We start from the raw sequence: 22,991 nt of genomic DNA on the forward strand, positions 1-22,991 counted from the left end.
AAGTAAGGTCTGACCTTCACGATCACTTCGTACGTTGTGTCAGTCATATTTATGCTGGTTATGATAGTATATAATATGACAGGAACATGTGTGTTTAAGGAGCGATTTTACAACACATCTGACACAAGCTAAAAACTGACACTTTTGACACTAGCCACTAGTCTCATCCTGGTCCTGGACTGAAGATTGGTCAGTGAGGATCCCAAGATGTTGTGAAATGAGTGGTTAGGTTAGGTAAGGTTTGTCAGGAAACAGGATGGGTGAGTGTTTCCTGACGCGGGTCTTAGTCATATGATGACCCACATCTGGAGCTTTTGGTAATCTGACCGAGGCCTTCCACTGGCTTACCACTTCACACCTATAAAAACTATGGTTATATTTCCCGTTAAAAAGCTGAGCGAGAAGCAGAGTTAACATGGTTGACTTTGTAATAAATGATACATAACACTGACTCACCTCCATCACCCACTCCCTCTCCTGCATCACTCCCTCCCTCCCCTCTATCACTCCCTCCCTCCCTCTCATGCATCACTCCCTCCCTCCCTCCCTCTCCTGCATCACTCCCTCCCTCCCCTCTATCACTCCCTCCCTCCCCTCTATCACTTCCTCCCTCCCTCTCCTGCATCCCTCCCTCCCTCCCCTCTATCACTCCCTCCCTCCCTCTCCTGCATCACTCCCTCCCTCCGCTCTATCACTCCCTCCCTCCCCTGCATCACTCCCTCCCTCTCCTGCATCACTCCCTCCCTCCCCTCTATCACTCCCTCTCTCCCCTGCATCACTCCCTCCCTCTCCTGCATCACTCCCTCCCTCCCGTCTATCACTCCCTCCCTCCCTCCCCTGCATCACTCCCTCCCTCTCCTGCATCACTCCCTCCCTCCCTTCTATCACGCTCCCTCCCTCCCTCCCCTGCATCACTCCCTTCCTCTCCTGCATCACTCCCTCCCTCCCCTCTATCACTCCCTCTCTCCCCTGCATCACTCCCTCCCTCTCCTGCATCACTCCCTCCCTCCCCTCTATCACTCCCTCCCTCCCTCTCCTGCATCACTCCCTTCCTCTTCTGCATCACTCCCTCCCTCCCCTCTATCACTCCCTCCCTCCCTCCCCTGCATCACTCCCTCCCTCTCCTGCATCACTCCCTCCCTCCCCTCTATCACTCCCTCCCTCCCTCCCCTGCATCACTCCCTCCCTCTCCTGTATCACTCCCTCCCTCTCCTGCATCACACCCTCCCTCTCCTGCATTACTCCCTCCCTCTCCTGCATCACTCCCTCCCTCTCCTGCATTACTCCCTCCCTCTCCTGCATCACTCCCTCCCTCTCCTGCATCACCCCCTCCCTCTCCTGCATTACTCCCTCCCTCTCCTGCATCACTCCCTCCCTCTCCTGCATTACTCCCTCCCTCTCCTGCATCACTCCCTCCCTCTCCTGCATCACTCCCTCCCTCTCCTGCATCACCCCCTCCCTCTCCTGCATTACTCCCTCCCTCTTCTGCATCACTCCCTCCCTCTCCTGCATTACTCCCTCCCTCTCCTGCATCACTCCCTCCCTCTCCTGCATCACTCCCTCCCTCTCCTGCATTACTCCCTCCCTCTCCTGCATTACTCCCTCTCTCCCCTCTATCACTCCCTCCCTCTCCTGCATCACTCCCTCCCTCTCCTGCATCACCCCCTCCCTCTCCTGCATTACTCCCTCCCTCTCCTGCATCACTCCCTCCCTCTCCTGCATCACTCCCTCCCTCTCCTGCATCACTCCCTCCCTCTCCTGCATCACTCCCTCCCTCTCCTGCATTACTCCCTCCCTCTCCTGCATTACTCCCTCTCTCCCCTCTATCACTCCCTCCCTCCCTCTCCTGCATCACTCCCTCCCTCTCCTGCATCACTCCCTCCCTCCCCTCTATCACTCCCTCCCTCCCTCCCCTGCATCACTCCCTCCCTCTCCTGCATTACTCCCTCCCTCTCCTGCATTACTCCCTCTCTCCCCTCTATCACTCCCTCCCTCCCTCCCCTGCATCACTCCCTCCCTCTCCTGCATCACTCCCTCCCTCCCATCAATCACTCCCTCCCTCCCTCTCCTGCATCACTCCCTCCCTCTCCTGCATAACTCCCTCCCTCTCCTGCATTACTCCCTCTCTCCCCTCTATCACTCCCTCCCTCCCTCCCCTGCATCACTCCCTCCCTCTCCTGCATCACTCCCTCCCTCCCCTCTATCACTCCCTCCCTCCCTCCCCTGCATCACTCCCTCCCTCTCCTGCATTACTCCCTCCCTCTCCTGCATTACTCCCTCTCTCCCCTCTATCACTCCCTCCCTCCCTCCCCTGCATCACTCCCTCCCTCTCCTGCATCACTCCCTCCCTCCCCTCTATCACTCCCTCCCTCCCTCCCCTGCATCACTCCCTCCCTCTCCTGCATCACTCCCTCCCTCCCCTCTATCACTCCCTCCCTCCCTCCCCTGCATCACTCCCTCCCTCTCCTGCATCACTCCCTCCCTCTCCTGCATTACTCCCTCCCTCTCCTGCATTACTCCCTCTCTCCCCTCTATCACTCATTCCCTCCCTCCCCTGCATCACTCCCTCCCTCTCCTGCATCACTCCCTCCCTCCCCTCTATCACTCCCTCCCTCCCTCCCCTGCATCACTCCCTCCCTCTCCTGCATCACTCCCTCCCTCCCCTCTATCACTCCCTCCCTCCCTCCCCTGCATCACTCCCTCCCTCTCCTGCATCACTCCCTCCCTCACCTCAATCACTGCCTCCCTCCCTCCCCTGCATCACTCTCTCCCTCTCCTGCATCACTCCCTCCCTCTCCTGCATTACTCCCTCTCTCCCATCTATCACTCCCTCCCTCTCCTGCATCACTCCCTCCCTCTCCTGCATCACTTTCTCCCTCTCCTGCATCACTCCCTCCCTCTCCTGCATCACTGCCTCCCTCTCCTGCATCACTCCCTCCCTCTCCTGCATCACTCCCTCCCTCTCCTGCATCACTCCCTCCCTCTCCTGCATTACTCTCCTCCCTCTCCTGCATTACTCCCTCTCTCCCCTCTATCACTCCCTCCCTCTCCTGCATCACTCCCTCCCTCTCCTGCATTACTCTCCTCCCTCTCCTGCATTACTCCCTCTCTCCCCTCTATCACTCCCTCCCGTCCCTCCCCCACCAGCGGTAACTGTACCCATGTCCTCCAGCGTGACACTGCCACATGTAACCTTCATCTCTACACTCCTTCCTGCTATCCAGGTGATTTCCTGTGTTAGTGTCTACCGTTATTTATACACATACACACACATACATACACGTATACATTCTACGAGCTCACAGCCGATAGAACATGGGTTTGATTCCCGGGCTGAGCAAGACATATGTGCAAGTTGATATATATATATATATATATATATATATATATATATATATATATATATATATATATATATATATATATATATATATATATATATGTCGTGCCGAATAGGCAGAACTTGCGACCTTGGCTTAAATAGCAACTCTCATCTTGTCATATAGGACAAGTGAAAATTTGTGTATGCAATAATTTCGCCAAAATCATTCTGAACCTAACGAAAAAAAATATTTTATTGTGTTTGTTTAGTACTAAATTATTGTAAACGTATTTAAAATATATTTAGTTGGGTTAGGCTAAAATAAATTACTCTTGTTATAATAAGGTCAGGTAAGTTTTCTGAGATTCTTTTGGTGCAAAATTAAAATTTTTTACATTAACATTAATGAAAAAAATATATCTTTAAACGTATAAGAGAAAATTTCAGAAAGGACTTAATTTTAAACGAGTTCTTGCTAATTGCCCAATTTTACATATTCGGCACGACATGTATATATATATATATATATATATATATATATATATATATATATATATATATATATATATATATATATATATATATATATATATATATATATATATATGCACGAGGAAAAGCTGCAAGTATGAGACGTGATGTAGTACCAGTCAGTGATGGTTCTCTGTGAGCCTTGGGGTAAACCTCAGCAGGGACTTGAAGAAAGACTACAAAGATCCCAAGACCTCATCAGGTACCTGAAAAAGGACTACAAGGGTCCCAGGACAACAGATACCTCGCAGGAATGCAAAAGTACCAAAACTAAGCAGCTATATGACAAAGAACTGCAAGGGTCCCAAGATCCCAGCAGCTTCCAGAAGAACTGCAAGGGTCCCAAGATCCCAGCAGCTACCAGAAGGACTACAAAAGTCCCAAGATCCCAGCAGCTACCAGAAGGATTACAAGAGTCCCAAGATCCCAGCAGCTACAAGAAGGACTACAAGGGTCCCAAGATTCCAGCAGCTACCAGAAGGTTTACAAGGGTCCCAAAATCCCAGAAGCTATCAGAAGGATTACAAGAGTCCCAAGATCCCAGCAGCTACCAGAAGTATTACAAGAGTCCCAAGATCCCAGCAGCTACCAGAAGGACTACAAGGGTCCCAAGATACCAGCAGCTTCCAGAAGGACTACAAGGGTTCCAAGATCCCAGCAGCTTCCAGAAAAACTACAAGGGTCCCAAGATCCCAGCAGCTTCCAGCAGGACTGCAAGGGTCCCAAAATCCCAGCAGCTATCAGAAGGAGTACAAGCGTCCCAAGATCCCAGAAGCTACCAGAAGGACTACAAGGGTCCCAAGATTCCAGCAGCTATCAGAAGGATTACAAGGGTCCCAAGATCCCAGCAGGTACCAGAAGGACTACAAGGGTCTCAAGATCCCAGCAGTTACCAGAAGGGCTACAAGGGTCCCAAGATCCCAGCAGCTTCCAGAAGGACTACAAGGGTCTCAAGATCCCAGCAGTTACCAGAAGGGCTACAAGATTCCCAAGTTCCCAGAAGCTTCCAGAAGGACTACAAGAGTCCCAAGATCCCAGTAGCTACAAGAAGAACTACAAGATTCCCAAGATCCCAGCAGCTACCAGAAGGACTACAAGAGTCCCAAGATCCCAGTAGCTACAAGAAGGACTACAAGGGTCCCAAGATTCCAGCAGCTACCAGAAGGTTTACAAGGGTCCCAAAATCCCAGAAGCTACCAGAAGGATTACAAGAGTCCCAAGATCCTAGCAGCTACCAGAAGTATTACAAGAGTCCCAAGAACCCAGCAGCTACCAGAAGGACTACAAGGGTCCCAAGATCCCAGCAGCTTCCAGAAGGACTACAAGGGCTCCAAGATCCCAGCAGCTTCCCGAAGGACTACAAGGGTCCCAAGATCCCAGCAGCTTCCAGCAGGACTGCAAGGGTCCCAAAATCCCAGCAACTACCAGAAGGATTACATGGGTCCCAAGATCCTAGAAGCTATCAGAAGGACTATAAGTGTAACAAGATTCCAGCAGCTATCTGAAGGATTATAAGGGTCCCAAGATCCCAGCAGCTACCAGAAGGACTACAAGGGTCTCAAGATCCCAGCAGCTACCAGAAGGACTACAAGGGTCCCAAAATCCCAGAAGCTACCAGAAGGATTACAAGGGTCTCAAGATCCCAGCAGCTACCAGAAGGACTACAAGGGTCCCAAGTTCCCAGCAGCTACCAGAAGTATTTACAAGAGTCCCAAGATCCCAGCAGCTACCAGAAGGACTACAAGGGCCCCAAGATACTAGCAGCTATCAAAAGGATTACAAGGGTCCCAAGATCCCAGAAGCTACCAGAAGGACTACAAGGGTCCAAAGATCACAGTAGCTATCAGAAGGATTACAAGGGTCCCAAGATCCCAGCAGCTACCAGAAGTATTACAAGAGTCCCAAGATCCCAGCAGCTACCAGAAGGACTACAAGGGTCCCAACATCCCAGCAGCTTCCAGAAGGACTACAAGGGTTCCAAGATCCCAGCAGCTTCCAGAAGGACTACAAGGGTCCCAAGATCCCAGCAGCTTCCAGCAGGACTGCAAGGGTCTCAAAATCCCAGCAGCTATCAGAAGGATTACAAGGGTCCCAAGATCCTAGAAGCTACCAGAAGGACTACAAGGGTCCCAAGATTCCAGCAGCTATCAGAAGGATTACAAGGGTCCCAAGATCCCAGCAGCTACCAGAAGGACTACAATGGTCTCAAGATCCCAGCAGCTACCAGAAAGACTACAAGGGTCCCAAAATCCCAGAAGCTACCAGAAGGATTACAAGGGTCTCAAGATCCCAGCAGCTACCAGAAGTACTACAAGGGTCCCAAGTTCCCAGCAGCTACCAGAAGTATTACAAGAGTCCCAAGATCTCAGCAGCTACCAGAAGGACTACAAGGGCCCCAAGATACCAGCAGCTATCAAAAGGATTACAAGGGTCCCAAGATCCCAGAAGCTACCAGATGGACTACAAGGGTCCAAAGATCACAGCAGCTATCAGAAGGATTACAAGGGTCCCAAGATCCCAGCAGCTACCAGAAGTATTACAAGAGTTCCAAGATCCCAGCAGCTACCAGAAGGACTACAAGGGTCCCAAGATCCCAGCAGCTTCCAGAAGGACTACAAGGGTTCCAAGATCCCAGAAGCTTCCAGAAGGACTACAAGGGTCTCAAGATCCCAGCAGCTTCCAGCAGGACTGCAAGGGTCTCAAACTCCCAGCAGCTATCAGAAGGATTACAAGGATCCCAATATCCTAGAAGCTACCAGAAGGACTACAAGGGTCCCAAGATTCCAGCATCTATCAGAAGGATTACAAGGATCCCAATATCCTAGAAGCTACCAGAAGGACTACAAGGGTCCCAAGATTCCAGCAGCTATCAGAAGGATTACAAGGGTCCCAAGATCCCAGCAGCTACCAGAAAGACTACAAGGGTCCCAAAATCCCAGAAGCTACCAGAAGGATTACAAGGGTCTCAAGATCCCAGCAGCTACCAGAAGTACTACAAGGGTCCCAAGTTCCCAGCAGCTACCAGAAGAATTATAAGAGTCCCAAGATCCCAGCAGCTACCAGAAGGACTACAAGGGCCCCAAGATACCAGCAGCTATCAAAAGGATTACAAGGGTCCCAAGATCCCAGAAGCTACCAGAAGGACTACAAGGGTCCAAAGATCACAGCAGCTATCAGAAGGATTACAAGGGTCCCAAGATCCCAGCAGCTATCAGAAGTATTGCAAGAGTCCCAAGATCCCAGCAGCTACCAGAAGGACTACAACTGTCCCAAGATACCAGCAGCTTCCAGAAGAACTACAAGGGTCCCAAGATCCCAGCAGCTTCCAGAAGGACTACGAGGGTTCCAAGATCCCAGCAGCTTCCAGAAGGACTACAAGGGTCCCAAGACCCTAGCAGCTTCCAGCAGGACTGCAAGGGTCCCAAAATCCCAGCAGCTATCAGAAGGAGTACAAGGGTCCCAAGATCCCAGATGCTACCAGAAGGACTACAAGGGTCCCAAGATTCCAGCAGCTATCAGAAGGATTACAAGGGTCCCAAGATCCCAGCAGGTACCAGATGGACTACAAGGGTCTCAAGATCCCAGCAGCTACCAGAAGGACTACAAGGGTCCCAAGATCTCAGCAGCTTCCAGAATTACTACAAGGGTCTCAAGATCCCAGCAGCTACCAGAAGGACTACAAGGGTCCCAAGTTCCCAGCAGTTTCCAGAAGAACTACAAGAGTCCCAAGATCCCAGCAGCTACCAGAAGGACTACAAGAGTCCCAAGATCCCAGCAGCTACAAGAAGGACTACAAGGGTCCCAAGATTCCAGCAGCTACCAGAAGGTTTACAAGGGTCCCAAAATCCCAGAAGCTACCAGAAGGATTACAAGAGTCCCAAGATCCCAGCAGCTACCAGAAGTATTACAAGAGTCCCAAGAACCCAGCAGCTACAAGAAGGACTACAAGGGTCCCAAGATCCCAGCAGCTTCCAGAATGACTACAAGGGTTCCAAGATCCCAGCAGCTTCCAGAAGGACTACAAGGGTCCCAAGATCCCAGCAGCTTCCAGCAGGACTGCAAGGGTCCCAAAATCTCAGCAGCTTTCAGAAGGATTACAAGGGTCCCAAGATCCTAGAAGCTACCAGAAGGACTACAAGGGTCCCAAGATCCCAGCAGCTATCAGAAGGATTACAAGGGTCCCAAGATCCCAGCAGCTTCCAGAAGAACTGCAAGGGTCCCAAGATCCCAGCAGCTACCAGAAGGACTACAAGAGTCCCAAGATCCCAGCAGCTACCAGAAGGATTACAAGAGTCCCAAGATCCCAGCAGCTACAAGAAGGACTACAAGGGTCCCAAGATTCCAGCAGCTACCAGAAGGTTTACAAGGGTCCCAAAATCCCAGAAGCTATCAGAAGGATTACAAGAGTCCCAAGATCCCAGCAGCTACCAGAAGTATTACAAGAGTCCCAAGATCCCAGCAGCTACCAGAAGGACTACAAGGGTCCCAAGATACCAGCAGCTTCCAGAAGGACTACAAGGGTTCCAAGATCCCAGCAGCTTCCAGAAGGACTACAAGGGTCCCAAGATCCCAGCAGCTTCCAGCAGGACTGCAAGGGTCCCAAAATCCCAGCAGCTATCAGAAGGAGTACAAGCGTCCCAAGATCCCAGAAGCTACCAGAAGGACTACAAGGGTCCCAAGATTCCAGCAGCTATCAGAAGGATTACAAGGGTCCCAAGATCCCAGCAGGTACCAGAAGGACTACAAGGGTCTCAAGATCCCAGCAGTTACCAGAAGGGCTACAAGGGTCCCAAGATCCCAGCAGCTTCCAGAAGGACTACAAGGGTCTCAAGATCCCAGCAGTTACCAGAAGGGCTACAAGATTCCCAAGTTCCCAGAAGCTTCCAGAAGGACTACAAGAGTCCCAAGATCCCAGTAGCTACAAGAAGAACTACAAGATTCCCAAGATCCCAGCAGCTACCAGAAGGACTACAAGAGTCCCAAGATCCCAGTAGCTACAAGAAGGACTACAAGGGTCCCAAGATTCCAGCAGCTACCAGAAGGTTTACAAGGGTCCCAAAATCCCAGAAGCTACCAGAAGGATTACAAGAGTCCCAAGATCCTAGCAGCTACCAGAAGTATTACAAGAGTCCCAAGAACCCAGCAGCTACCAGAAGGACTACAAGGGTCCCAAGATCCCAGCAGCTTCCAGAAGGACTACAAGGGCTCCAAGATCCCAGCAGCTTCCCGAAGGACTACAAGGGTCCCAAGATCCCAGCAGCTTCCAGCAGGACTGCAAGGGTCCCAAAATCCCAGCAACTACCAGAAGGATTACATGGGTCCCAAGATCCTAGAAGCTATCAGAAGGACTATAAGTGTAACAAGATTCCAGCAGCTATCTGAAGGATTATAAGGGTCCCAAGATCCCAGCAGCTACCAGAAGGACTACAAGGGTCTCAAGATCCCAGCAGCTACCAGAAGGACTACAAGGGTCCCAAAATCCCAGAAGCTACCAGAAGGATTACAAGGGTCTCAAGATCCCAGCAGCTACCAGAAGGACTACAAGGGTCCCAAGTTCCCAGCAGCTACCAGAAGTATTTACAAGAGTCCCAAGATCCCAGCAGCTACCAGAAGGACTACAAGGGCCCCAAGATACTAGCAGCTATCAAAAGGATTACAAGGGTCCCAAGATCCCAGAAGCTACCAGAAGGACTACAAGGGTCCAAAGATCACAGCAGCTATCAGAAGGATTACAAGGGTCCCAAGATCCCAGCAGCTACCAGAAGTATTACAAGAGTCCCAAGATCCCAGCAGCTACCAGAAGGACTACAAGGGTCCCAAGATCCCAGCAGCTTCCAGAAGGACTACAAGGGTTCCAAGATCCCAGCAGCTTCCAGAAGGACTACAAGGGTCCCAAGATCCCAGCAGCTTCCAGCAGGACTGCAAGGGTCTCAAAATCCCAGCAGCTATCAGAAGGATTACAAGGGTCCCAAGATCCTAGAAGCTACCAGAAGGACTACAAGGGTCCCAAGATTCCAGCAGCTATCAGAAGGATTACAAGGGTCCCAAGATCCCAGCAGCTACCAGAAGGACTACAATGGTCTCAAGATCCCAGCAGCTACCAGAAAGACTACAAGGGTCCCAAAATCCCAGAAGCTACCAGAAGGATTACAAGGGTCTCAAGATCCCAGCAGCTACCAGAAGTACTACAAGGGTCCCAAGTTCCCAGCAGCTACCAGAAGTATTACAAGAGTCCCAAGATCCCAGCAGCTACCAGAAGGACTACAAGGGCCCCAAGATACCAGCAGCTATCAAAAGGATTACAAGGGTCCCAAGATCCCAGAAGCTACCAGATGGACTACAAGGGTCCAAAGATCACAGCAGCTATCAGAAGGATTACAATGGTCCCAAGATCCCAGCAGCTACCAGAAGTATTACAAGAGTTCCAAGATCCCAGCAGCTACCAGAAGGACTACAAGGGTCCCAAGATCCCAGCAGCTTCCAGAAGGACTACAAGGGTTCCAAGATCCCAGAAGCTTCCAGAAGGACTACAAGGGTCTCAAGATCCCAGCAGTTACCAGAAGGGCTACAAGATTCCCAAGTTCCCAGAAGCTTCCAGAAGGACTACAAGAGTCCCAAGATCCCAGTAGCTACAAGAAGAACTACAAGATTCCCAAGATCCCAGCAGCTACCAGAAGGACTACAAGAGTCCCAAGATCCCAGTAGCTACAAGAAGGACTACAAGGGTCCCAAGATTCCAGCAGCTACCAGAAGGTTTACAAGGGTCCCAAAATCCCAGAAGCTACCAGAAGGATTACAAGAGTCCCAAGATCCTAGCAGCTACCAGAAGTATTACAAGAGTCCCAAGAACCCAGCAGCTACCAGAAGGACTACAAGGGTCCCAAGATCCCAGCAGCTTCCAGAAGGACTACAAGGGCTCCAAGATCCCAGCAGCTTCCCGAAGGACTACAAGGGTCCCAAGATCCCAGCAGCTTCCAGCAGGACTGCAAGGGTCCCAAAATCCCAGCAACTACCAGAAGGATTACATGGGTCCCAAGATCCTAGAAGCTATCAGAAGGACTATAAGTGTAACAAGATTCCAGCAGCTATCTGAAGGATTATAAGGGTCCCAAGATCCCAGCAACTACCAGAAGGACTACAAGGGTCTCAAGATCCCAGCAGCTACCAGAAGGACTACAAGGGTCCCAAAATCCCAGAAGCTACCAGAAGGATTACAAGGGTCTCAAGATTCCAGCAGCTACCAGAAGGACTACAAGGGTCCCAAGTTCCCAGCAGCTACCAGAAGTATTTACAAGAGTCCCAAGATCCCAGCAGCTACCAGAAGGACTACAAGGGCCCCAAGATACTAGCAGCTATCAAAAGGATTACAAGGGTCCCAAGATCCCAGAAGCTACCAGAAGGACTACAAGGGTCCAAAGATCACAGCAGCTATCAGAAGGATTACAAGGGTCCCAAGATCCCAGCAGCTACCAGAAGTATTACAAGAGTCCCAAGATCCCAGCAGCTACCAGAAGGACTACAAGGGTCCCAAGATCCCAGCAGCTTCCAGAAGGACTACAAGGGTTCCAAGATCCCAGCAGCTTCCCGAAGGACTACAAGGGTCCCAAGATCCCAGCAGCTTCCAGCAGGACTGCAAGGGTCTCAAAATCCCAGCAGCTATCAGAAGGATTACAAGGGTCCCAAGATCCTAGAAGCTACCAGAAGGACTACAAGGGTCCCAAGATTCCAGCAGCTATCAGAAGGATTACAAGGGTCCCAAGATCCCAGCAGCTACCAGAAGGACTACAATGGTCTCAAGATCCCAGCAGCTACCAGAAAGACTACAAGGGTCCCAAAATCCCAGAAGCTACCAGAAGGATTACAAGGGTCTCAAGATCCCAGCAGCTACCAGAAGTACTACAAGGGTCCCAAGTTCCCAGCAGCTACCAGAAGTATTACAAGAGTCCCAAGATCCCAGCAGCTACCAGAAGGACTACAAGGGCCCCAAGATACCAGCAGCTATCAAAAGGATTACAAGGGTCCCAAGATCCCAGAAGCTACCAGATGGACTACAAGGGTCCAAAGATCACAGCAGCTATCAGAAGGATTACAATGGTCCCAAGATCCCAGCAGCTACCAGAAGTATTACAAGAGTTCCAAGATCCCAGCAGCTACCAGAAGGACTACAAGGGTCCCAAGATCCCAGCAGCTTCCAGAAGGACTACAAGGGTTCCAAGATCCCAGAAGCTTCCAGAAGGACTACTAGGGTCTCAAGATCCCAGCAGCTTCCAGCAGGACTGCAAGGGTCTCAAAATCCCAGCAGCTATCAGAAGGATTACAAGGATCCCAATATCCTAGAAGCTACCAGAAGGACTACAAGGGTCCCAAGATTCCAGCAGCTATCAGAAGGATTACAAGGGTCCCAAGATCCCAGCAGCTACCTGAAGGACTACAAGGGTCTCAAGATCCCAGCAGCTACCAGAAAGACTACAAGGGTCCCAAAATCCCAGAAGCTACCAGAAGGATTACAAGGGTCTCAAGATCCCAGCAGCTACCAGAAGTACTACAAGGGTCCCAAGTTCCCAGCAGCTACCAGAAGAATTATAAGAGTCCCAAGATCCCAGCAGCTACCAGAAGGACTACAAGGGCCCCAAGATACCAGCAGCTATCAAAAGGATTACAAGGGTCCCAAGATCCCAGAAGCTACCAGAAGGACTACAAGGGTCCAAAGATCACAGCAGCTATCAGAAGGATTACAAGGGTCCCAAGATCCCAGCAGCTATCAGAAGTATTGCAAGAGTCCCAAGATCCCAGCAGCTACCAGAAGGACTACAACTGTCCCAAGATACCAGCAGCTTCCAGAAGAACTACAAGGGTCCCAAGATCCCAGCAGCTTCCAGAAGGACTACGAGGGTTCCAAGATCCCAGCAGCTTCCAGAAGGACTACAAGGGTCCCAAGACCCTAGCAGCTTCCAGCAGGACTGCAAGGGTCCCAAAATCCCAGCAGCTATCAGAAGGAGTACAAGGGTCCCAAGATCCCAGATACTACCAGAAGGACTACAAGGGTCCCAAGATTCCAGCAGCTATCAGAAGGATTACAAGGGTCCCAAGATCCCAGCAGGTACCAGATGGACTACAAGGGTCTCAAGATCCCAGCAGCTACCAGAAGGACTACAAGGGTCCCAAGATCTCAGCAGCTTCCAGAATTACTACAAGGGTCTCAAGATCCCAGCAGCTACCAGAAGGACTACAAGGGTCCCAAGTTCCCAGCAGTTTCCAGAAGAACTACAAGAGTCCCAAGATCCCAGCAGCTACCAGAAGGACTACAAGAGTCCCAAGATCCCAGCAGCTACAAGAAGGACTACAAGGGTCCCAAGATTCCAGCAGCTACCAGAAGGTTTACAAGGGTCCCAAAATCCCAGAAGCTACCAGAAGGATTACAAGAGTCCCAAGATCCCAGCAGCTACCAGAAGTATTACAAGAGTCCCAAGAACCCAGCAGCTACAAGAAGGACTACAAGGGTCCCAAGATCCCAGCAGCTTCCAGAAGGACTACAAGGGTTCCAAGATCCCAGCAGCTTCCAGAAGGACTACAAGGGTCCCAAGATCCCAGCAGCTTCCAGCAGGACTGCAAGGGTCCCAAAATCTCAGCAGCTTTCAGAAGGATTACAAGGGTCCCAAGATCCTAGAAGCTACCAGAAGGACTACAAGGGTCCCAAGATCCCAGCAGCTATCAGAAGGATTACAAGGGTCCCAAGATCCCAGCGGCTACCAGAAGGACTACAAGGGTCCCAAAATCCCAGAAGCTACCAGAAGGATTACAAGGGTCTCAAGATCCCAGCAGCTACCAGAAGGACTACAAGGGTCCCAAGTTCCCAGCAGCTACCAGAAGTATTACAAGAGTCCCAAGATCCCAGCAGCTACCAGAAGGACTACAAGGGTCCCAAGATACCAGCAGCTATCACAAGGATTACAAGGGTCCCAAGATCCCAGAAGCTACCAGAAGGACTACAAGGGTCCAAAGATCACAGCAGCTATCAGAAGGATTACAAGGGTCCCAAGATCCCAGCAGCTACCAGAAGGACTACAAGGGTCTCAAGATCCCAGCAGCTACCAAAAGGACTACAAGGGTCCCAAGTTCCCAGCAGCTTCCAGAAGGACTACAAGAGTCCCAAGATCCCAGAAGCTACCAGACGGATTACAGGAGTCCCAAGATGCCAGCAGCTACCAGAAGGATTACAAGAGTCCTAAGACCTCATCAAGTACCTGAAGAGAGTAAGAGCAGGTGAACTTCGGGCATTCCCTCACCTGAAGAAGGAGTAGGTGGAGCCACCCATCTTGCAGCCGTATTTAATCTTGGTCTGTTTGGCCAGGTCCTCAGCACTCTCGATGGGCGAGTCCATCCTCTCGACGGTGAGGAAGGCGGCCAGATTGGCGGTGTAGGAGGAGATCATGATGAGCGTGAAGAACCACCAGATACCCGCCACAATACGTGTGGACACAGCCCTGGTTGTGTCCATGCAGCCACATACACACGTACACGTAGCCATGTGCGCGCGAGCACACACACACACACACACACACACACCATAAGGATAAAGAAGGGAATGGAAAAAATTAATCATTAATTATAATAAATAGGAAAATATTCCAATTATCTTTATTCCTGAAAATCCTCTTTAAGAAAGGTTATCCAAACTGGTAGAAACAAACAACTACAGATCCCAAAAGAGGAATTTGATCTCAGTTTTTAATTGAATAGTTAAAACATTTTTTTTTGATGACTTTATGACAAATTACTTTCTGGTGAACGAGAGATAAATATTTTAATAAACAAATCTTAGATACGTATTTTCCGGCATATAAGGCGCACGAGTGTCGGTTGATTGCTGGCACAATGTTACCAGTCAGCTGTAACGTAACGTTAGTAAGCAACCGCTAAAGCGTAACCCAAAGCCTACCCTTGAGCCTGACCTTGAGCATATAAGACATAGGATGATTTTCCAAGACTTTTAGGAAAAAAACGCACCTTATTTGCCGGCAAATGCGGTACTTACATTGAATTTCAAGTTACATTATGCAAGTTCTATTATTATAAGCTTATTTTTATTGATATAAAGTGATGGGAGGGAGAGAGAGGACGGGTCGCTGCTCTGGCATCATACTAAACTATTGACTTGTACTACGTTGTAAAGTCGACGTATCATCAGCTAGTGAACCGGTGGAGACGTCAGGTCCTTCTACTTCATTGTAATGTCGATGTATTATCTAGTGCGCTGATGGAGACGTCTGGCTCTTATACACTGTATTGTCGACTTATTATCAAGTGAACTGGTGGAGACGTCTTGGTTACTTATGTCAAACTGATATGTCACTTCATCAGTGAGGAGTACAAGTCCTGCGACGAACTTTACTGTATTACAGGCTTGACACTTGTTTTTTAACCGAGCCTTTTAAGAAATAATACCATGTTATAAGGATATTACCATGTTAATATTTATATAGATATTAGTATGCAACAACACAGACCACTCTCCTCTGCTGGGATCTAACAGACTCATACACGCTCGCTAGAAGCCCTGACCACTGGTTACCTACTTCACAGCCTCCGTCCAAACCTCTCTCAGTCATCTCCTACACCTCATTCCTTAACTCACCTCACTACCTACTTCACAGTCTCCGTCCAAGCCTCTCTCTGTCATCTCCTACACCCCCTTCCTTCACCTTACTTCCTCTTTCACAGCCTTCATTCAACCTCTTTCAAACATCCCTTTCATTTTCATCTCTCCACACTTATACATTCCATCAGTATTACATTAATCTCTCTTCCTCCATCGTTAAATAATGAAACATTCTGTTTAACTGACATTCCACTCTCTCTACACACCACCATGTTGTTGTCTAGTTTGTTCACTCCCTGTAAAGAAACAGAGTTTGAGGTGTTATCCTTGTTATTACTGAGTCGATAACGGAAATTCATTCACTTTTGACGTTTTAATAACTAAGCATCCAGGTGTATGATGGGGTTCTGGTGAAGTTTATGGTGGTGGTTGTGGTGGTGGTGGAGATAGCAGTAGTGGTGGATTTTGTGGCGGTATGGTGTTGTTGTTGATAATGATTATGGTTGTGGTAAGGGAAAGGTGGAGGTTGCGGTGGGCTGGTGGTAGTAATCGTAATGGTTGTGATGGTGGTTGTAGTGGTAGTTCCAGCAGAGCTGGAGTTACTATCACTTGGGTGTCACCTCCTCACAACGTAACCTTTAATATACACACCAGAAATGAAGTATTTTTTACCCCAGAGTGAAGCAATATCAGGTATATATAGAAGAAGAAGAAGAAGAGAGAGAGAGAGAGAGAGAGAGAGAGAGAGAGAGAGAGAGAGAGAGAGAGAGAGAGAGAGAGAGAGAGAGAGAGAGAGAGAGAGAGAGAGAGAGGGAGGGAGAGAGAAAGCTTGCATCAGGTAGGGTAGGCTCCAAAATCTGGTGGTCCCTGGTCAAGGACAGACAAGGTTATCTGCCTGATGAACTTATTCCACCTCTAAATCGACAGGATGGGACCACCTCTACTAGTAGTGAAGAGAAGGTGGACCTCTTTGCTACCAAAATGCAAGTTCCTGATCCAGCAAGGGTCCCTCCTTGGCTAGCTGCAAGAACTGTGTCAAAACTGTCAGTGGTGACAATAAGGCAGGAGGAGGTGCATTTCCTTCTTAAATCGCTGGACCAAGAAAAGGCTGTGGGCCCAGACAAGTTGAGCCCAAGATTGTTGAGAAGTTGTGCAGACCAGCTAGCAGCACCTCTAACTCGCATCTTTCAGCACTGCCTAGTACAGTGTAAATGGCCCTCTCTATGGAAAGAGGCAAATGTAGTCCCTGTTCACAAAAAGAAGAGCAGAGCAGAAATCAGCAACTACAGACCAGTGTCACTCTTGTCAATCACTGGTAAGATCCTTGAGACAATAATCTCAAGACAAATGACAGAGTTTTTTGACTACCACTCACTACTTTGTGATCGTCAATATGGCTTCAGGAAAGGTTACTCTGCTGCTGATCTGTTGTTAAACCTCCCCACTAAGTGGCACCAGTCACTGGATGAATCCAAAGTCACCTGTGTGGTAGCACTGGACATTGCTGGCGCTTTCGACCGGGTGTGGCACCAGGGCCTCTTAGCAAAACTTCAAGCACTGGGAATTGCAGGCTCTACGCTATGTCTCCTCAGTGATTACCTTCATGGTAGATCTCTAAGTGTAGTTCTCATGGAACGGAATCAGCAAGACATCCTATTGGGGCAAGTGTTCCACAAGGAAGCGTGCTGGGTCCATTGTTATGGAATGTCTACTTCAACGACCTTCTTCATCTCATCCCAGAATCACATGCATATGCAGACGACTGTACACTGACATTCACTTATCCAAGAGAAGAAATGCCAGCTGCTCTAAGCTACATCAATCACCAGCTGACAGCTGTATCAGCTTGGGGAAATAGATGGCAAGTAACATTTGCACCTGAGAAAACGCAAATGATGATCGTCTCTAGGCACCATGATGGTAATGCTGGGGCAGTAGTAAGGATGAATGGGAGGGTGTTGGCACCTGGAGAAGAAGTTGATATCTTTGGGGTGAAATTTGACTCCAAACTAACCATGAAGAACCATGTTGTAAATCTTGCAAACAAGGCAGCCAGGAAGCTTACAGCACTTCGCCGTATCTCGCATCTGCTTGACAGTAGGGGTTGCAAGATCCTGTACAAGGCACAAGTACGCTCACACCTTGAGTATGCTCCACTTTCTTGGTTTGCCTGCCCCCCCCTCTCATCTGCGACTGCTTGACAGAGTAGAGAACAGAGCAAGACGTCTCATCTCTCGCCTGGACCCATCCTGGATAGATCTGTCATTTCAGCAGAGCCTTCAACATAGGAGGGATGTGGGTGGCCTTACTGTTATGTACAAGGCCAATATTGTCAAAATACCACACTTGGATCCACTTCGAGGACAGCGTGAAACAAGCTTTTATGCCACAAGACGGGCAGAAAGCAGCAACTTCACTCTGGCTGTACCCTTCTCCAGAACATCACTCCATCTGAGATCATACATACCCAGGATGACTCGAGTATGGAACACATATGTACAGCATAATGATGTCAACGAGATAAAGTCAGTTGATCAAATGAAAATGCTGGCCCACAGATGGCTCCAACTTCATCCTGTTCCCTACTTGTATGTCTCATAACAATAAAAATGCTTTCAAATGAGCTGATGTAGGTAACAGCTCTTAGCTTGCCAATAAAGTTAGGAATCCTTAACCTGTAAATAGCTTGTCAATAAAGTTAGGGATCCTTAACCTTGTCAAACCCTGTGTAAAAGAGAGAGAGAGAGAGAGAGAGAGAGAGAGAGAGAGAGAGAGAGAGAGAGAGAGAGAGAGAGTAAGTAAGTAAGTAAGTAAGTAAATTTATTCAGGTATACACAAATACAGTTACATAGAATTATCATACATAGCAGCATATGTGTAGAGAGAGAGAGAGAGAGAGAGAGAGAGAGAGAGAAATGTGGATACATAATGTACCCAAATCAGTACATGCATTAAAAATAGCAGTGCAGTGAGGGGAAGAGGTGAGAAGGGATTAGGAGGTAATGTGGTGAGGGAAGAATAGGGAAGGGGAGGTGAGGAGCAAGGAGACCTGAGTGCCTGGAGGAAGAATGACGTGTGAGTGTCAGCCAGTCCCAGCACCACCAGGCACACCTCTCTCTCTCTCTCACACACACACACACACACACTCACACACACACACACACACACACACACACACACACACACACACACACACACACACACACACACACACACACACACGCACACACACACACACACACACACACACACACACACACACACACACACACACACACGCACAGACAAACACACACACACACACACACACACACACACACACACACACACACACACACACACACACACACACACACACACACACACACACACATACACCTGCAACCACAGTTAGGTGAGTACACACACCTGCAACCACAGTTAGGTGAGTACACACACCTGCAACCACAGTTAGGTGAGTACACACACCTGCAACCACAGTTAGGTGAGTACACACACACTGGAAAAGCATATTCTAAATGAGGTTCTTTTAAGCGTTAATTAGTGAGCGTGGAGAAGAAACAGAGTAGAGAAGAGAGGAGAAGCTTTGACAATACTTCTAAAAGACTTCAAGTTATGGAAATTAAAATCCAAAATACTGAAAATGTTGACATTTTAAGAATAAGAATACAAAGTAAAAGTGAGAAACTTAGTAATAAATGTATATAACCTGGCAAATAATAATTCCTTGGAAAGAGAAGAGTTGAATAGGATAAATAAGGATTACATAATATCATAGAGAATTATAAATAAAAAGTGACCGTAATAACGTAAATGTTATCGTACTTGGAGATTTTATAAGGAAATAAACTGGGCAGCCTATGAAGCGGAAACTGTAAATAAATGATCAGTAGATTTACTCTATTTCATAACAGGTTTTTTATGCATCAACATATAAATGAAGGAAGATGACCAAGAGTCAGCAACACACCGTCAGTATTAGATTTAGTGAAAACTAAAGTGTAATAAACACTTGTTAATGTTCAATAATCCACATGGAGACACAAACTCAGGAGGTTAATTGATCTGCATATATCGACCTCCCTGTTGGGATCCTCTTCAGCAGATCTCAGAAGGGGGTCGAAATATACAGATCAATTAATCTTCTGAGTTTCTGTCTCCATGTGGGTTATTACTGAGCATTAGATTTAGTGTTGACATAGACATCGTAAGAAATTTTCCACATAACCAACTTAAACCCACTTAGAGAGTGATCATATTCTACTGTAAATAACATATGAAGTGAAATATAAACAGGAAAAATTAGATTATAAGCAGGAAAGGGAATTGCGGTGCTATAAAACAGTATTACAGTATCTCAGAGAAATTAACTGGGACAATGTACTACGAGAGAAATATAGACAACTTGTACAAAAAGTTCTGTAGTGTGTAAGAGAATGAAATTAATAGGTTTATCCCAAAGAGGAATATAAGACGGAATAATAAAGAATGGCTTATATGGAAAGTGTTGGATAGCTGTGAAAAAAAGGGCATGGAATCAATATAGGCAGCAAGCCTATTAAGAAACTTATGAGTGATTCAAGGAGACTAGAAATGAATATACAAATGTAAGGAGAGAGGAAGAAATAAATATTGAGAATGAAATAGTAGACAAGAGCAAGGTAGAACCCAACCTTTTATTTAGGCTTGTAAGAAGAAGTAAACTAAACGTTAAAGACAAAACACAGAGAATAAATGACGAAGGCAAAGTTACTGAAATACAGGAGAAAATGCATGAGGTATTAAATAGAGTTTCGGAATGTATTCACAAAAGAAGATAGTTTTAATATAGGTTTTAATCCCAGACAGATAACTGAACTAGAAGATTCTGAAATGACTAAAGGAAAAGTAAAGAAATTGTTACTAGACGCTGATAAGACAAAAGCTACAAGACCAGACGTGATAACACCTCGACTCTTAAATGAATGTGCAGATGAGTTACGTTATTCACTTTGAAATTTTCTTAGGATTTCACCACAGGAAAGTAAATTATCAAACACATGGAAGATGGTAAACATTGTGACTATATTTAAAAAAGGTGATAGGGAAGACAAGTGTTGTACAATTACTGGAAAACCCAACTGAGTGAAGTGGATTCAACACTTACAGTATAATAACATACTAAACGATTTGATTTTTTTTTTGTCTGCACATTCATCTATATCAAATTTGTTATTATGAGAGAGTTACAGAAATTGTTCAAGAAATGGATGGACAGACTGTATATACCTCACTGGACAGACTGTATATACCTCACTGGACAGACTGTATATGCCTCACTGGACAGACTGTATATACCTCACTGGACAGACTGTATATACCTCACTGGACAGACTGTGTATACCTCACTGGACAGACTGTATATACCTCACTGGACAGACTGTATATACCTCACTGGACAGACTGTATATACCTCACTGGACAGACTGTATATACCTCACTGGACAGACTGTATATACCTCACTGGACAGACTGTGTATACCTCACTGGACAGACTGTATATACCTCACTGGACAGACTGTGTATACCTCACTGGACAGACTGTATATACCTCACTGGACAGACTGTATATACCTCACTGGACAGACTGTGTATACCTCACTGGACAGACTGTATATACCTCACTGGACAGACTGTGTATACCTCACTGGACAGACTGTATATACCTCACTGGACAGACTGTATATGCCTCACTGGACAGACTGTATATACCTCACTGGACAGACTGTATATACCTCACTGGACAGACTGTATATACCTCACTGGACAGACTGTATATACCTCACTGGACAGACTGTATATACCTCACTGGACAGACTGTATATACCTCACTGGACAGACTGTATATACCTCACTGGACAGACTGTATATACCTCACTTTTAAGAAATACTTTGACACTCATGAAAGATTAATTTGGAAACTACAAAATATAAAAGGAATTAAAGTTAAATTGTTACAATGGACGAGAGACTTTTTGTTTGAGAGGAAAATGAGAAAAGTTACAAGAGGAAAAATGTCTGCCTGGGAGGATGTCTCATGTGGGGTGCCATAAGGGTCTGTACTTACCCCAGTAATGTTTCTAATTTATATATATGATTTACTAGAAGGAATAAAAAAAATAAATGAATATGTCTGCAGATGATGCAAAAATCGCATGTACAATTAATAATGATTAAATAAATATTTACAAGAGGATCTGGATACATTGAACATGTAGAGTGAGAGATGGATGGTGGAATTTAATGTAGATAAATGTCATGTAATGAAAATGTAAGCAAGATAAATCAGGCTAAATAAAAAATACAGACTATACCAAAATATTGAAAGTATAAGAAAGATAAAGGGATTCAGGAATTATGAAAAAAATGTCACCAGAACACATGAAAAACTTGGGAATGATTATGTCATCTGACTTTTCTTTCAAAGAACATAATGAAGACAAAGGTCACAACACCCAGGGATGACGGGGCGGGTATTGAGAACCTTCAGAACCGACACTTCAAATCGCTAGTGCTCCATCATTTGGAACATTGCTTAGTGTTGACGACCCGCCTTTCAGGTCAGGAGAAATATCAGAGCTGGAATAAATATAGGGATCGTTTACTGCCAGCATAGTCCCAGTAAAGTCTCATTAACTTTACTGGAACGCCTTAGTATTATATATGTACTCAATAGAGCGGAGAGAGAGATACCTAGTACATGAGAGCCTGGTCCCAAATCTGCACACTGTCATAACATACTGGAGTGAAAAATATGGGAGGAAGTGTAAAACAAACCCAGTGAAAAGCGGGGGTGAAGTGAACACAATAAGAGAACACTGTATCAACGTCCATAGCCCCAGACTATTCAACATCTTACCAGAAGATATCAGAAACACTGCTGGAACAAGTACACAAGTCTTCAAGAGGAAACCGGACAAGTAACTTCACCAGTGCCAGATCAGCCAGGCTGTGGTGGACATGTGGGGCAGCGGACTTCCAGCAGCAACAGCCTGGTGGCTGATGCTGCTTGCAACAGGTGAACATCAGATGAGCCTGGCCCATGGCCGGGCTCTGGGAGTAGAAAAATTCTCAGAACTAATCAAAGGTAAGAAGATCATATACATGAAACTGTGAGAAAGTCATTTGTTACACTGGCTAACTATAAAATAGCGTTCAGTATATAGATATATAGAAGGTGAAATGTTAAGAAAGTATTGTTCGAGTCAAGGTATTGTGCCTCTTTGTTCTTTACTGATTCCGGAAGTTCAACGAAGCAACAGAGTAATTTCCAGCACCAGGAGAACAAACGAGACACCGAGAACTGATGCTCAAACTATCAAAGTTAGGAAGTCAAATACATGCCACTCACATAGATATTTAGTAAATAACCGAAGATGTAATAGAATACTGAGAGCTACCAAGAGTATTACCAATATTCCAAAAATTACAGGCAGGTAAACCAAAACTATAGAAGTTTAGAAAACTTTAGTTTCCTCAGCAGAGAATAATCCTGTTAAC

The 22,991-nt window shown here is 47.1% G+C and overlaps 1 protein-coding gene across 7 annotated transcripts in view; it reads right to left on the reverse strand.

Moving 5' to 3' along the window:
• Nucleotides 1-22,991, reverse strand: part of LOC128684190 (glutamate receptor ionotropic, kainate 2) — a 203,828-nt gene that overhangs the window by 35,019 nt on the left and 145,818 nt on the right. For all 7 annotated transcript variants that reach the window (XM_070094940.1, XM_070094946.1, XM_070094939.1 and 4 more), the window contains exon 15: nt 14,140-14,337. In XM_070094940.1, coding sequence (XP_069951041.1) covers nt 14,140-14,337 — 198 coding nt within the window. The remainder of the gene's footprint in view (nt 1-14,139; nt 14,338-22,991) is intronic.

Source organism: Cherax quadricarinatus, chromosome 4 (genome assembly GCF_038502225.1).
Source record: "Cherax quadricarinatus isolate ZL_2023a chromosome 4, ASM3850222v1, whole genome shotgun sequence".
Classification (NCBI taxonomy): Eukaryota; Metazoa; Arthropoda; class Malacostraca; order Decapoda; family Parastacidae; genus Cherax; species Cherax quadricarinatus.